Source organism: Ornithodoros turicata, chromosome 7 (genome assembly GCF_037126465.1).
Source record: "Ornithodoros turicata isolate Travis chromosome 7, ASM3712646v1, whole genome shotgun sequence".
Taxonomy (NCBI): Eukaryota; Metazoa; Arthropoda; class Arachnida; order Ixodida; family Argasidae; genus Ornithodoros; species Ornithodoros turicata.
In genome coordinates, this window is record NC_088207.1 from 37,229,546 (window position 1) to 37,244,146 (window position 14,601).

The following is a 14,601-nucleotide window of genomic DNA, read 5'->3' on the forward strand; positions in this document are numbered from 1 at the left end:
GTTCCCACTCTCTCGATTCAAGGACAGAGCACCCGTTACTCCAGTATCGAGGGGCTTTTATGGCAAGCTGTCAGGAAGAAGCTGCAAACTGTGTATCCACACGGGCGACACCCACACGGAATATTGTAGTGGAAGAAAAAAACGACACACTGCTCACTGGGCGGAAGTTCCACCGCGTCTTGTGTTGAGTATTCGCATTGCGCATGAATGGAGTGACCGTGTCGACATTCTTCGGGCTATTCCAGCGGAAGATGCGCAAAACGTTATGCCTTTCTGCGCTTTCGTGCTTTTCAACCCATGGGGAACATCGCTCGGCTTAGCCACAATATACCTATTCCGTAGCAGACGACAGGGCCGATGATGTCGTCTGCTATGTGCGCCGTACGCCACTCTCGATATTCCGGCGTCGTGCGAATGCTCAACACGAGACGTGGTGGAACTTCCGTTCCGTGAACGGTTTTTTGCTTTATCTTCCACTAGAACATTCCGTGGGGACAGTCGCTCGTGTGAACAAACGCTGACGTTCTCCGCACGTAGCAGACGTCACCATATCCCTGCCGTCTGCTATGGAATACCTTGTGGCTGAATCGCAGGATACCCACGGCTAGAATAGCACGAAAAGACGTGACGTTGACCGCTCCCGATCACGTGGCCGAAGAAAGTTATGATGTTTTTCGCATATGCCGCTGGGGTAGACCAGGACCACAGCAAACCCCACGCATATTCCAGAATTTCCTCGGCTGCTCAACTGTGATCGTCGCAGGAGCTAGATCAATGCTTGCGACCGTTCCATGAAGATTTCGAACCGGAAGGTCTATGCTGTTCTCTCACCTTACCCATTCATCTGCTTCGTTCATTGCCATCGAGAACAACTCCGTACGGGGAAAGGAATGATAAGAACCTTCAAAGTCCATCGAGATCGTCTCAAAGGTCAAAGCCTTTCCGTTTTCCTCCTCGAATGGATTCTATACAGCCGGCTCAGAATTATTTACCAAGAAGCTCAGTGTCCTAATTTCCTCCAGCGTCCTCAAGTGACAGTATAAGAGGGTGAGCAAAAGCCTTTTCCTTTGTGTATCTTGGTGGTGGAAAACTATTTCCAATTAGCGGGTGTCGTGTCGCTTAGTTTGGTTCTTCACACGGTCTACGCTCTAATTTGAGGTGATTGTGCACCCTTCATTCTTGCTTCTCCAACTTTGCACTATAGGAGGGTGCTTTATGTGCTTCTTATGTCACTGTTTAACGCAAGCAGTTCCATCATCACCCCCATCGCCTGTGTCACTGTGTTCCACCTTACATCTAGCTGAAATCTCAAATATCAGCAGGCCTTCTCGGCCAAACAGAGCTGATAGAAAATCGTGTACCATATATACAGGGTGTCTTTTTTTTTTATACAGATTTTTCATTAAAAAAACTATAAGGGCTATAGACATGCTGTTTTCACTTCTATCATCTCTGGGTCGGCGGACGTTCTTGGCCATATGTTGCTCAACCGTCAAATGACTAATTACCTAAAATCGTTAATTAACTTTTTAATTATAAAAGCTACGAAGTTGTCCCAATGAGAACATCTGTTCCTTTCGGTGACCTGATATCGTAGCCGTTTTCAGAATAAAAATCCGTTCGGTAGATCGTCCGCAAAAAATTCGTGAAGGAACACCATTTTTTCCTTGGTGGACAACTTCGTAGTTTTCATAATTAAAAAGTTAATTAACGATTTTTAGGTAATTAGTCATTTGACGGTTGAGCAACATGTGGCCAAGAACGTCCGCCGGCCCGGAGATGATACAAGTGAAAACTGCATGTCTATAGCCCTTAGTTTTTTTAATGAATAATCTGTGTCTAAAAAAAAAAAAAAAAAAAAGACACCCTGTATAGCTTAACGTGGACAAAATATAGCTGGATGCGTTGATTTTGGATGTATTGGCTTGTGCTTAATGACATTAAAATTATCGCTTCATGCATATTTACTTTGTGAGTGATCAGTCACAAAGATGAACAAGCAGGATTTTTTTTCTTTGTTTTTGTCATCTTCTGAGCACCGTAGGAGAGTTTCTAACGTCCAGACGGAAAATGTAAATTGAACAATTCCTCGCGACGCTGTACGATTTTTAAAAATGCATTGAGAATCCCATAGAGGCTCTTGCAACCTCTTAACTGTTTAGCGGCGAGCCTCGGCATATACCTGCAGCGTCAGCGTGCAAACAAAATACACTCCTGAAAGAAAAACGCGCCAACGTAACAATCATCTACATATAGTCATCCACACGAATATTGTGAGGTGGTATGCATGCTCGCAAATCCACCACGCTAAGGAAACATCGCAGTACATGAGAACACATAACGTAGAACCATCACAATGCTCTGCATGCAGGTTCGTATGCTGAAGATGAACCACGCAGAACAAGAGTGCTGTATTCTCGCGTTCTCGGACCGTCATGGTGACGGGTCGATTCTAGGATGTTTGAATAATGCACCTTGTGCCATGCGTGTTGAAAGCACGTAGACAAGACTGTCTTCGCCCACCTTCAATCTTATCTGCGGCGAGCTAGCTCGTATAAGGCATGCCAGAGATGTGAACTATGCCTCAACTTCTGGTCTCGTGTCGCGGGTACGTGCAGGGAAGAAATCGAGGCGCAGTTCACCACAAAACTGCGCAACATAATAATACAATAACATAGAAATCTTTCGTAAGCGGTATACACACTCTAATAAAAGAGTAGTCCTTTTAGTCCTTTTGGGGACTAGATGCATTGCAAAGTGATCATCACCTTAGGAACTATTAGGGAATATCGTTAGGAACTATTTGCAGCGTTTGGGAGTAAATTTCAAGGTCAGGGGACCAAAATGGGGAGTGACTGCAGTATAGCGGACTGGAAGCTGTAATTATTCCCAACTTATACCTTTTCATCTTAGAGGGTACTCATCATTGTCTTTGATGGTCGCGTTCCCATTGTGGCATTTGCTTTGGTAAACGAGCTGCGTATACCGTGTGACACGAGCAACGTTCCGGAGAATACTCCAGCCGAAGATGCGAAAAACGTAATTGCTTTCTGCTGTCACGTGAGCGCCAGCGCTCAACCAACGCCTCCTAGCTGCAGAAGCCTTCTTATTGCCTCCTCCCCCTCCTCTGCTACGCGGGCACATAAAGACAGCATTAGTCTGCTACGGCGAATCGCCGTTCTGCGAATTCAAGAACTCGCAAATGATTGCAGCTAACTTGGAACCTGTAGACCTGAATCTGCAGTCAAAAAGTGCAACACGCTTTCCAGAAAATCAGTCTTGAAAAACATATGGGACCAGTTTGCGCTTTATTTCTTTATTTTTAAGTTTTGCCATTTAGTACGCGGGGGCGTTCAATCACAACTCCCAGACGACGGTGGTTCGTCTCTATGGCTACGAACTCTGAAAGCTCGTTCGTGATTGGCTACCGCGAAAACATGATCCTGACTGGCTGACTCTCGGTTGTTACGTAACGTCGACGAGTAATCAGGCTTTCTCTGTCTATAGGTGGTCTTGGCTCAACCCTGGGTTGTGTCTTCACCTATACTGCTAACCGTGGCGAATATCCTGCGACACAGCCACAACATATTCCCATATTCCGAAGCAGACTACAGGAAAAGACGCTGACGGTGTCATCTGCTAAATGTCGTCTGCTAAGCGCGCAGTGCGCCACTCCCGATTTTACTGCACCGTGTGAATGCTAAACGGAACACGAGGCGGAACTCCGACTCCGTGAGCAGGGTTTTTCGCGTTTTCTTCCACTACAATCTTCCGTGAGAATGTTGCTCGTGTGAGTAGACAGATAATGGCTCGTGTTACCACCCAGTTTCATCAAAGAGAAACGCCTGTAACTCGGCAGCCGCGTTATACCATGCTACTCTTCTTACAGTAATTTTCCTTCATTTGTTAGTATTCCATGAACAATAGAACGCGCCGTGATGCTTATTTGTTGTCGACTATCTAACTTTTCCAGGAAATGACTTGACTAAAGGGTGGAACGTCATTACGGCTAACAAGTGAAGCAATTCCACCGACGGACGCTCGAAGTTACCGACAAGCGTATAGGGAATCCTCATCCACGAAAACTCGGCGCTTTTCATGCCACTCTGATTCCGCTGATGTCGCTTTTTCTCCCTCTCTCCTCTTTTCTCTATTACTATCATTATTTTGTCATTTCCCCCTCAGTATGCCTGACGAGGACATTTCGCCGCCATCTCAAAGAGAAATGTGCGCTCTCCTTTCACCCCTTTTCATCATCCCATAGTGCATGCGTACTACGAACAAACGCCAGAGATATCATCATGATACCAATCCCAGCATTCAAGCTCAGTGCGCCACTTAATCCCCACGAGCATCAACTGCAGTCCCCGTATCTGCACACAGACGAGGTGAACAACCAGAGAGAGGTTAATAGAGGTTCCTTGAAATATCGTTAGCGGGAACTACACTGACATGACACACAACTCCCATTCTGGTGTACCTTCCGCATGAAGAGGAAGAAGAGGAAGAAGAAGAGGAAGCAAATATAAGCAAGCCACATCGTTTCCACCGGAGAAGCCGAGAGCGGAAAGAAAAAAAGATCGGGCGCAAAGAAATCACAACTTGATCTCATCGTTCTTTTGTTTTAGCTCGAGTGTGCGGGAGAGGGAAAAAATATCGAGAAAAAAAAATGCCTAGCGCAAGGCTTTTTCTTCTTCTTCTTTCCTCGTTTCTTCACTGGCCACGGGGAAATTGCTACTTAGAAATAGTTCACATGAGGGCCCTTCCTGATTATTTTCCTTTTTTTTTTTCTTGGCCAGGCCCATCTGAATTGGGGATAGGCGATTTATTAAGAGCTCGACCTTATTGTTCTACTTCGGACGAGGAAGCGAATGACAGCAATAACCCGAAATGATCTCGGACTCGATGATGATCCGAGTGGTGGATGATCACGGGAATCGCTTTTGGAGTGCACGTGCATGCTTCTGCGCGGCGGGCGGAGCAATAGAGAGTTTCAGCTCGAGCGTGCGCGAGGAAATAGCGTGTTCACACTGCGCACGTGCTGAACGCTAAGCCCAACGTTCGTCGCATGTCGACTGGGTGTCCGGCATTTCCTTGCGTACGCAGCGCGATACCGTACGCTACAACTAGAACATTGCGTTAAACTGCCACTACTGTAAAAAAAAATAAGAAAAAGAAATATATATAGAGAGAGAGACTACAAGTAATGAAGAGACGTGGGAAGCCGTATAAGGATTAAAAACAGTTGCTACTCTTATTACATTAATGTGTAATTAAGGGGAAGTTTACAGTTACAGTTAGGGGTCGACGTTTCGGCAGTCAGCGCTGCCTTCAAAAGGACTTGTAAAGGGGAAGTTTATATATATATAATATAATATATATATAATAATAATTATTATTTTAATGCCATAAGTGAATATACGTAAAACGCTCCCGCGAATTTCGAAAGAATCCGTAAAACTTCGCAGTTTCGTATTCTCCAATAGTAAGTGACGTCATTGGGAGTCATGGAGACTGTCTCCCAGCAACAGCGCGCGTCTCCACTCTGCGCCTCACGATGGAAGACATCCAGCGACCGTGACTATTCACTTGCAGATGACAAAATGACGCTGACAAGGTACACGTCCACTGTAACGTCGGGTAAAAGTTAGACGAAACGCAAAATAATACGGCGCAACAAGTTATTAGCGATTGATTGATTTGTAAAAAAAAAAAAACGGAGATGTTAGTCCCGAGCCACTCGGGACGCATTCCTTAGTGTCAATGCGGTTAGCAACGTTACACGGCAATGCATCGGAACGACCATTGGCAATTTTCCAGATCATTTGTTTTTAATTCCGCGTCAGCGCCGCGAAACAACTGTGGCAATAAGCGGCGTACAGACGTGGGCGGACTGAGAGAGATCAGCAGGAAGGGGCATAGCAGACAGGGGGGGGGGCGTCCTGGGCCGACTTCAGGGGGAACTATGCAACGTTCGTCTGGAACGTCTGCCGGAAAACCCAGGAAAGACCTCTGACAGTGCACCGCCGGTGGTAGGATTCGAACCTACCACCTCCTGGACGCTATTATCCAACCTGCCAAGCCGCTGGTAAATTTTGCAGATGCCAGTACCTGCATTTCCGGCGAGAGCAAAATGCTGAATTTCCCACATGCTGGGCAACTTTTGTAACCGTATTTAAGGAACACATGATCTATCACGCCGTCTAGAGCAGCGTGATACTACATTTTGATAAATGAACTTCGCAGGAGTCCTACCCCGGGGAAGATAACGGGCGCTCCACTCATTAGAGAGTAAAATTCATTCATTCGCTCGTACCGCAGCTTCACCTATGTTTGGCGAGTCTGGGCCTTCTAATTACCGACCGGTGGATGCGTTACAACCTTTTACATTTTTTGGTCGGAATCAAAAGAAGTTATTCCCCTCGCCTGTCTTAACCTGTTCTCTCCTAAGACATCCGTTCCTCGTGAGGCAGAACAGAAATGCGGGTCGAGCTTTCTAAATAAATGGCGTATGCTATTTGCAAACTCGTGTGCGTCAAGACTGACATTCATTCGACTGCAATGTCGCTTCCTTGAAGGACCAGTGAAATGACCCCCACGTGTTGTTTTTGGTGCGGCGTGTTGTGCTAACAGAAGCTGTTGCGAAGGAACGGCGAACACAGCTGGCCAGCAGCAGCAGCATGCATCTGATCTGCACACCCTCTACAAACTCTCCGCTCCTTCAAAAGGCGTGTAAGTGAACCGGGGAGGTCGACGTCACTCGTGACGGTCGCAATCGTCACGGGAGGGCAAATCATATGACTCGTGAGGTACCGGCGCCGCCGTAGCAGTAGCAGACGAATTTTCGACAGCCATTGAGTGCTTACGGCTGCTAGCAGGTCTGATGACGTCACGCGAGCAGATCGGGCTGCTTTCTCCGGCCGTATTTATAAGTACAACACAGTGCACAACGAAAATATTGCCCGTGATAGCTCCCCATAGGCTGCTCGTGAATAAAACAGGGTTTTTCAGCTCCAACCTCCCGTGGCTCGCTCAGTGGTTAGCGTACTGGCCATGTCACGTCGAGACTGGGAGGTACCCGGGTTCGTATCCCGGTGCCGGCTGTCTGGGGTTTTTCCTGAGTTTTCCTCAGGCGCTTTCAGACATATGTCGGCACAGTTCCCTTAGCCCTTAGAAGTCGGCTCAGGACGCACATTCCCCTAGGGCGTCAGTCGTGACGTTGCCCACCTCTGTGAGGCCGACAACTGCGAGCCCTTTCACAATCACCAAGCTACGTTGAACGCCACCTCAGTGTTGTGTACTTTTTTCTGCGTTTCAGTCATGACGCTGCCCGCTTTCAGCGTGGCCACCCACGGCGAGCAGTTTTCGTCTTCACCACCACCACCACTTCCTTGCCCTTATAAAGCACATGCTCGGAGCGCCAGAAGACGACAAGAATGCACGCTGAATTATCCCTCCGTCCAATATCGCACGCGCTTTAAGCCAAAACCCTTTATTCTATTCTTCACGAGCGGGGACGTGCCTCGGATTTTGCGGCGGTTTTCAAAGCGAGAACCCTGTCCATACGCTTTTCAAGAGCGAAAATATTCTTGCAGTATAGAGGGGATTTGAGACAGATGGTGAAGATGAAGACACGTCACTGGGCGGGCTAAACCTGTTTTGTGCTGCCAAAATTGATATCTCCGTCCAATGATGCGAAGATAACAAAAAAATATGGCGCTCGTTCGCACGGCATGAGAGGAACAGGCCAGTTTGTCGATAGCCGGGAATTTTTCATCCTATATGCGAAGCGCCAGAGAAAAAAATATGTAGAAAAACGTCCGACTTGAAGCGCGTTCCACATATCTGTTTTTCACAAAGAGCCTTATACGAGTTTTATGCACGTCTCAATGGAAGTGGACGCATGGAGGAGGCGTTAGGTATAGGGGGTATAGGCATAGGCATATATGCGTTATTTAAGGTGACAAAATATTCTAGTACCCATACAAACATCATTCGTCTGAAAGATATGAGTGTTTACTTCTTGCTGTTCAACGAGGTTTTGTCGTTCAATACAAATTATTTCGTCAAACTTTCACCATACGAGAAGTTCGGTCGTGCAAACTGAACACAGATATACCAAATTAAACAACCTTTTTTGACATACGGACTAATTTGTTGACATTAAATAGAAGCTTTCTCGTGCGCAGCAAATCGGTCGAAAATTAAAAATTTTCGGAAGGCGTATATGGTGCATAGAGCCAGGAAATGCTCAGTTCGAAATTTTGAACTAATCCTGGAGATTGATAATAGCGGTAACACGGATCAGAAACGTCGATAAGTGGGCTAAACTGAGAGATTGAAAACAGTCTTAACATTGGCCACGTAGAATCAGCCTAAAGACTACATGTTACCACGATTATTAATAGGCGTGTTTTAGAAAAAAAAAAAAAAAAAAAGTGACCTAATATCTATCGACAGGACGAAGTAGATTGTGAGCATGTTTATAATATACTATGATCGCGAACAAGACATCAGAGTGAATGCATGTAGAAAATAATTAAATCGATAAATAAGCTGAATAACGTAACAATGAATGTACAACTAAAATGAGTAACATTACATTACTTTAAAGGTACACAATAGATAAAGGTGGTGGCATTTTCTCTTCTTGAAGGAGATCGTGCAAAACGGATCTACAAAAGTAGCAGTGAGTGACATTTAAGTGCCTCTTCGGCGAGCGATTCTAAAGCAACGATTTTGGATGATTCTACTGCATCTTCAATGGGTCCACGTCGTGCTATAGTCGCCTCTCGTATCTGTGTCGCCACCAATGTCTGCTGCTGCTGTAATCATTCCCTTTTCATCAAGTCGAAAGCGGAGTCACATCAGATTGAAATAAAAAGGCAATGTGACCTGAACACCACACATTCTTGAGTGTCACGCTAGTTCTTCGATATTGCTTTATAAAGAGAACTTGGCACGAAGCCTTCAGACGGATTTTCTTTGTGCTGAATGTGACAACCAAAAATCCCCTTAATGGATTTTGCGTTTGCGTTCTTTGCCAGTTCACAAAACCCCCGGTGGGGAACGGCTTTCCGTAAGCTTTGAAGCAATTTCTCTCTGCTCTGTGCCTTCCACGCTCTCGTTGTTTTCTTCATTTGCTGAGCTGCCACCATCTTCTGTCTTGCGCGGCAGATCATGATTCTCAGGTGAATTGGCTTGACGCTCATAAGTAGCACAACGAACCGCAGTCAAAAAGGGAAGCTGGGATTTACTGATCCCAAGGATGCTGGTTCGAGCTCGGCCGATGATGCCAGTAACTTGGTGGCAGGGTACAAGCTGCTTAGACACATTTTCTTCCGCGAAGGTGACGTTAAATAAGGTGTGCCGCGTGCTGAGATTTCGGTACATGCTAAAGAATCCACAGAATGGCCACTGGAAGGCATTGTATTGTATTGAAGAAAAAAAGAGGGAAAGAATAAACATGAAGCAACATAGATTCCGGCTAGCTGATATAGCACTTACGGCTGCGTGCCGTATGCTAGTGGCAGGCAAAGAAGCAGGATAAGAAGTAAACGTAGAAGATGTATACGACTCTGAAGACAAACTGACTGCCAACAGGACGACCAAAAGTGTCCAAAAGTGCTACTTAGGGACTAAATACCGTCTCTTCAAAATCCTACTGCATTTACTTCATTCTAAGACCCTGTTCTTGAAGGGCAACATTCTTCCGGTATTGCCAACCAAGTAAGAATATTGGCCGAATATAAGTTGTATGTTGGGGGCTATGTGGTGCCGATCTCCCCAGCTACCAGCCAATATGGGTTCGTTGTTGGCAATCATGGCCCAATATTGCCCGTTTATAGCCGACATAGTCTGGTAATTGGCGATGTTGGACCAATATTTTCATGCTGAAGCCATTATTGGCAGGCCATTGGCAAAACTCGTCCAATATTGGACCAATCCTTTCAATGACCAACCCATATTGGTTCAAGATTCAGTGCTGCATGGGACGTGTCTTCACCCTAAGACCCTGTCTCCCAATGACCCTGTGTCCCTTCCCAAAATATATTAGAGATGGCATGACGTCATGAGGCGGGGCCCAATCTATAGTCACACGTACCACACAATCTATAGCCACACGTTGTGGCAACATTCCTCGGGTAGAACGGCCGTATTAAATACGGCTACGGGTAGATTTCCGTTTCGTCACCATAGCTGAGCTGGAAGTCTTCCAACGTGGGGAGGAGAACGGAGACGCGCGTGCCCTTGCTAGGAGACGGAAGACAGAACTCCCGACCCGATGACGTAATCCGAAACTATGAAGCTTTTACGGGTTCTTTCGAAAGATTCCCAGAAGGGCGAAATTTCACAGACGACATTTATAGAGGGTGTTTTTTTTTTATCCGTTACATACTTCTTATTAAAAAAACCATGAGATCGGCATCGATGTCGTTTTTGCATTTGAGTTCTACGGCAGGCTGACATCTTCTCGAAGAAAGTGTGCAACTACAAGATTACTAATTACTTAAAATTCATTAAAATAAAAAGCCATTAATAAACTTCAATAAATAAATTCATAAAAATAAATAAATTCATAAATTCCATAAATTCCACCTGCGGGCCAGATAAACCGCTTTCCCGCAGAGATAAGCCTCCGCTGACGAATGTGATGCGCTTCTGAGTCGCACTTTTTCAGTTTCGGTCATTTGCATATCAAGATTCTGGGATGGATAGCTTAACGCACGTGAGTGTTTCAGGATTTGTTAAACGTGGAATGGCTTTCAACTATGATAGTCTTTCATTCTGCTATATCGCTTTTGCCCGATATCTCCCAATTAAAGACTCAATTAATGAATTTTAGGCAATTAGTCATCTTGTAGTCGCATACTTTCTTCTAGAGGACGTCATCCTGGCCGTACAAATCAACTGCAAAAACGAAATCTATGCTGCTCTCGTGGCTTTTTTAATAAAAATTCTGTAACGGATAAAAAAATAAGCTCTATATTTTGCGTACTGTGTCTTCAATCGACGTTGATTTACGATACGGAATAAAAGAACTAACACTGATTAGTCCGTGGTCGCATTTGAAGAAAGAGAGGACCTAAAGAGGCAACATACATTGTCAGCCTCTACATCTTGAAGAAATGATATTAGGGCATCTTGATCACGCCGCGTACGGAGCGGCGGGTATAGATGTAGATGCGTTTATTTCAAACTGCGCTCGTGCCATCGAGACACTGCAGCGAAAGCTCTGCAGTGATCCTCTCAAAAGTGCAACACCATAGTTTAGGAAGCATTTTACGGCACGATCGATGCAAGAGGGGGAAATGCAAACAGAGAGCGAAAAATAAATAACTTTCTCATATGCATACACGGTGCTCCTCGGCGCCAGCGCTATTCGACCAGCACGTGCGCTACAAGTAAAATGCCTTCATCCATCACCATTCGGAGAGTAACGTTTCGAGCGTGTTCCGCGTGACAATAAATCTGCGCAGAAAGTTACGGGTGACACCATGGGCGCAAAAGGGGGTGCTTTCTGGGAGAATGAGGACGAAGGAAGCGTATGGAGAAAAGGGGAAAGAAAGGGAATTTAGGACTTACGAAGGATATATCCCACGTAATCACGGGGGCTTTATCACGGTCACAACCGCTTTGGTGTTAACGTGAACGCGGTAAATAAATAAATAAATAAACTATGTATGGGAGCGAGAAGCCTAAGTGCGAACGTAACTGTAACTGCGTTCGGCTGGGGTTTTGCTGATATTAGACCCTGCCCTTCTGTCAGTCATGACGGTAATGTTAGGAAAACTGCCAGTTTGGACGCACTGCGCTTTAACTGTTATCACTTGGGCCACCTACAGGGAAAAGAATGCAGCAAAAATTATGCGCGAACAGCATTTACGGAAGTGATAGCTTGGGAGTCGAGGAATCCATAGGATAACGAGTCAGACTCTTCCTCATTTTTATCACATCACATCACATCTTCCTCTTTTTATTTGCCAATCCAATATCCATGTGCGTGTTTCTTCAGCCTGCTTTTCCCTTCTCAAAGATTTTTAAGTTCGCGGAAAGTGCAGTTGACTACTCTGTTCACGAAGAAGGTTTTCTCCTCTAAAGCCGCTGTTTGTGCCGGTCCTGCTGTTTCAGCTTTACTTCTATGACGCCGTAGTCTTACGATCGAGTCTGGTAAGACTTTCCTAAAAGTGTCTCTTTCTTGTTTTGTTTTTCTGTAACAGAAACGGATAGCGCACGCTTACTTCACGACAGTCCTAGCGATTTCATGCATATGTAGGTGGTACAGGAAAAGATTCAGGATGTATCCCTGCTTTTGACACTACAAGTGAGAATTCGGCCTACCGATCTCATCGCAGGTACCGTTTATTCCTCAGGTAGTGCGATGATCCGCTCAAGAAACGTGAAACGCATCAAATAAACCTTGCTGCATGCCAATTCCGTTGCGCGGTCTTACCTTCTTTTCTATCCTCTGTCTTTTCTTTTTTTTTTTTCATCTTGTTTCATTGTTTCGAACAGTGCTCCTTATTCTTCGCGCTGAGAAAGCGGAGACGGCGTTCTCATTTCTGCATCCCAGTGAAAAAGCCAAGGAGGACCGAGTTAAAAGCTCCGCAGCAGATTCGCAAAAGGGGTTAAGGTCTCGAATGTCATCGCACACGTACTTTTTACTCTTCTTACTTCAGTTTGTTTCAAGAGCTTCTTATTTTGGTGTGTCTCGCGTCACTCAGCACAGTGGCGAAAGCACCAGAAAGATAGTTGGCGAACATTCAGGCTGTTTGTAGCTTCACGAGCTGATAACAATATCAGGCGAGATAACGACACGGACGCCGCGACACAGGCGCTCGTGGGGGACGATACTCTCGAGTAGACCAAAAATTACCTTGGGGAAGACGCTTACGGCTTTAACTTGACAGACACTTCACGCCATGCTGTTCTATCCCTTAGTTTCTCTCAGCAGATGAGGTGTACTCCGGTAGAGTGGGAAAAGTCAGGTCCAATACTAGAGTATACAATTGAAAAGCGTTTTTCAATCGTCTTCGCTTCTCTCCACGGGTACAGGTCATGATGAACCGCTACATTCCATGGAACATTCCATGGAACATTTGCGGGCCGGGCGGTACAGATACTGCTCACGCACCCACGACGCTTTTCACTTTGTGAATTCCATAGCCTACCCATATTGGGCATGTTATTAACTAATTTTTGAGCTGCTTGTACCTCATACCTGCGCCAGAATGTGGCAAATGTGTTGTAAGAGCTCTCCTCGATGACTATCTCATTTTCCGTCACGTGACCCCGAGCCAATCACGCGTTTCGGGACATCCCATCAGAGGATTGCTTTTCGATCCAAACGAAAAATTCCCGTATTCAGTCCAGCGCATGTTACACCAATGTTTGTTTTCCTACTCGAAGCCCGCGAAAGAGCAGGGCCACTGGTTTGGAGACAGAACTTCTGCGGCCTTGCAAGTTGCAATCCACTACAGGACAGCGACGCAAGCTACGAACGTTCAAACTTACGAAAAACGAACGAACGAAAAACTTACCGATTCGAATGACATCGGGTGCTGTAGAAAGAACCTCGCAAACAACTGGCAACAAGACGGAGATGATGCAGATGAAATGTTTTTCGAAGATCATCATATCAGAAGAACGAACCCATGGCCTTCCAAAAGCGAGCTCGGGCCCACACTTGCACTCCAACACTAATCACCTAATCACCATCACAAACTTCACTTCCAAGAACCTCGAGAGGTAACAACCCCAACAACGAGGTAAAAATCGCGCATATCCATTCAAAAGTGCTACGTCAATTATCCGTAGCTAATCCTCGATAATCCGCGCATGCATTACGACACCGGACCGACAGTACCCGTGCGCGAGACTGGCGACGAGCCGCGCGTCTGCGCTTCAAACCACAGAAGAAAAAATAATAGAGGGCGCAGCGCAAGGCGCAAGTATAGAGAGAGGGGCCCACGTGACGTAGGGTGGGGTGCAGAACTCATTGGAGAAATCGGTGGACGGCACGATTGGATACGCTGCGGAGGTCGCAGGAGTGTTACGCTGCGCGGCCTATGAACTCTGCAAGAGTAAAAACCGGAACTAGTGTTTCCCAAAAGGGGAAAAAATTGGAAGAACGATACTTAGGATGCTTTACGTTTCGAGTGGACGCTCTTCATCAGAAAAAGGGGAAACAGAAAGCTAGTGTCGGAGGATGTTCAACGTACTGCCCTTACAACATACTTTTTATCCCTTTTATCGTTTTTATCGCTATGAACTCTGCACTTGAGACGGAGGAAAGTCGAAAGAACAGAGTTGTGTGCAGGCGATTCCGGGTGCAGGAGCCGAAACGAGGTTGTATATGGTTGCTCATTTCAGTTATGCACCGGTAGCCCTACTGGCGGTGTCTGCACACAAGTACCTGGAGACCGACTGCCCACATCGGTATACCCTATTCTAATGCGAGGCGAGCAAGGAGCTTAATTTGCCATTTTTCTTTAGATTTGGCTCGCATAAATGAGCCGTCGTGCGCCACTGGAATTTCGTTTGGTAAGCAGGTAAGAAGTTACGAGCGCAAATGCCACAGAGACTTTTCTGCACACTCCC

At 45.9% G+C, this 14,601-nt stretch overlaps 1 protein-coding gene across 1 annotated transcript in view; it reads right to left on the reverse strand.

The window, feature by feature from the left end:
- Positions 1-13,918, reverse strand: part of LOC135400973 (glutamate receptor ionotropic, kainate 2-like) — a 163,797-nt gene extending 149,879 nt beyond the window's left edge. The window contains exon 1 of the mRNA XM_064633031.1: positions 13,542-13,918. Within this exon, the coding sequence (XP_064489101.1) occupies positions 13,542-13,638 (97 nt within the window). The 5' untranslated portion in view covers positions 13,639-13,918. The remainder of the gene's footprint in view (positions 1-13,541) is intronic.
- Positions 13,919-14,601: the final 683 nt, after the last annotated feature.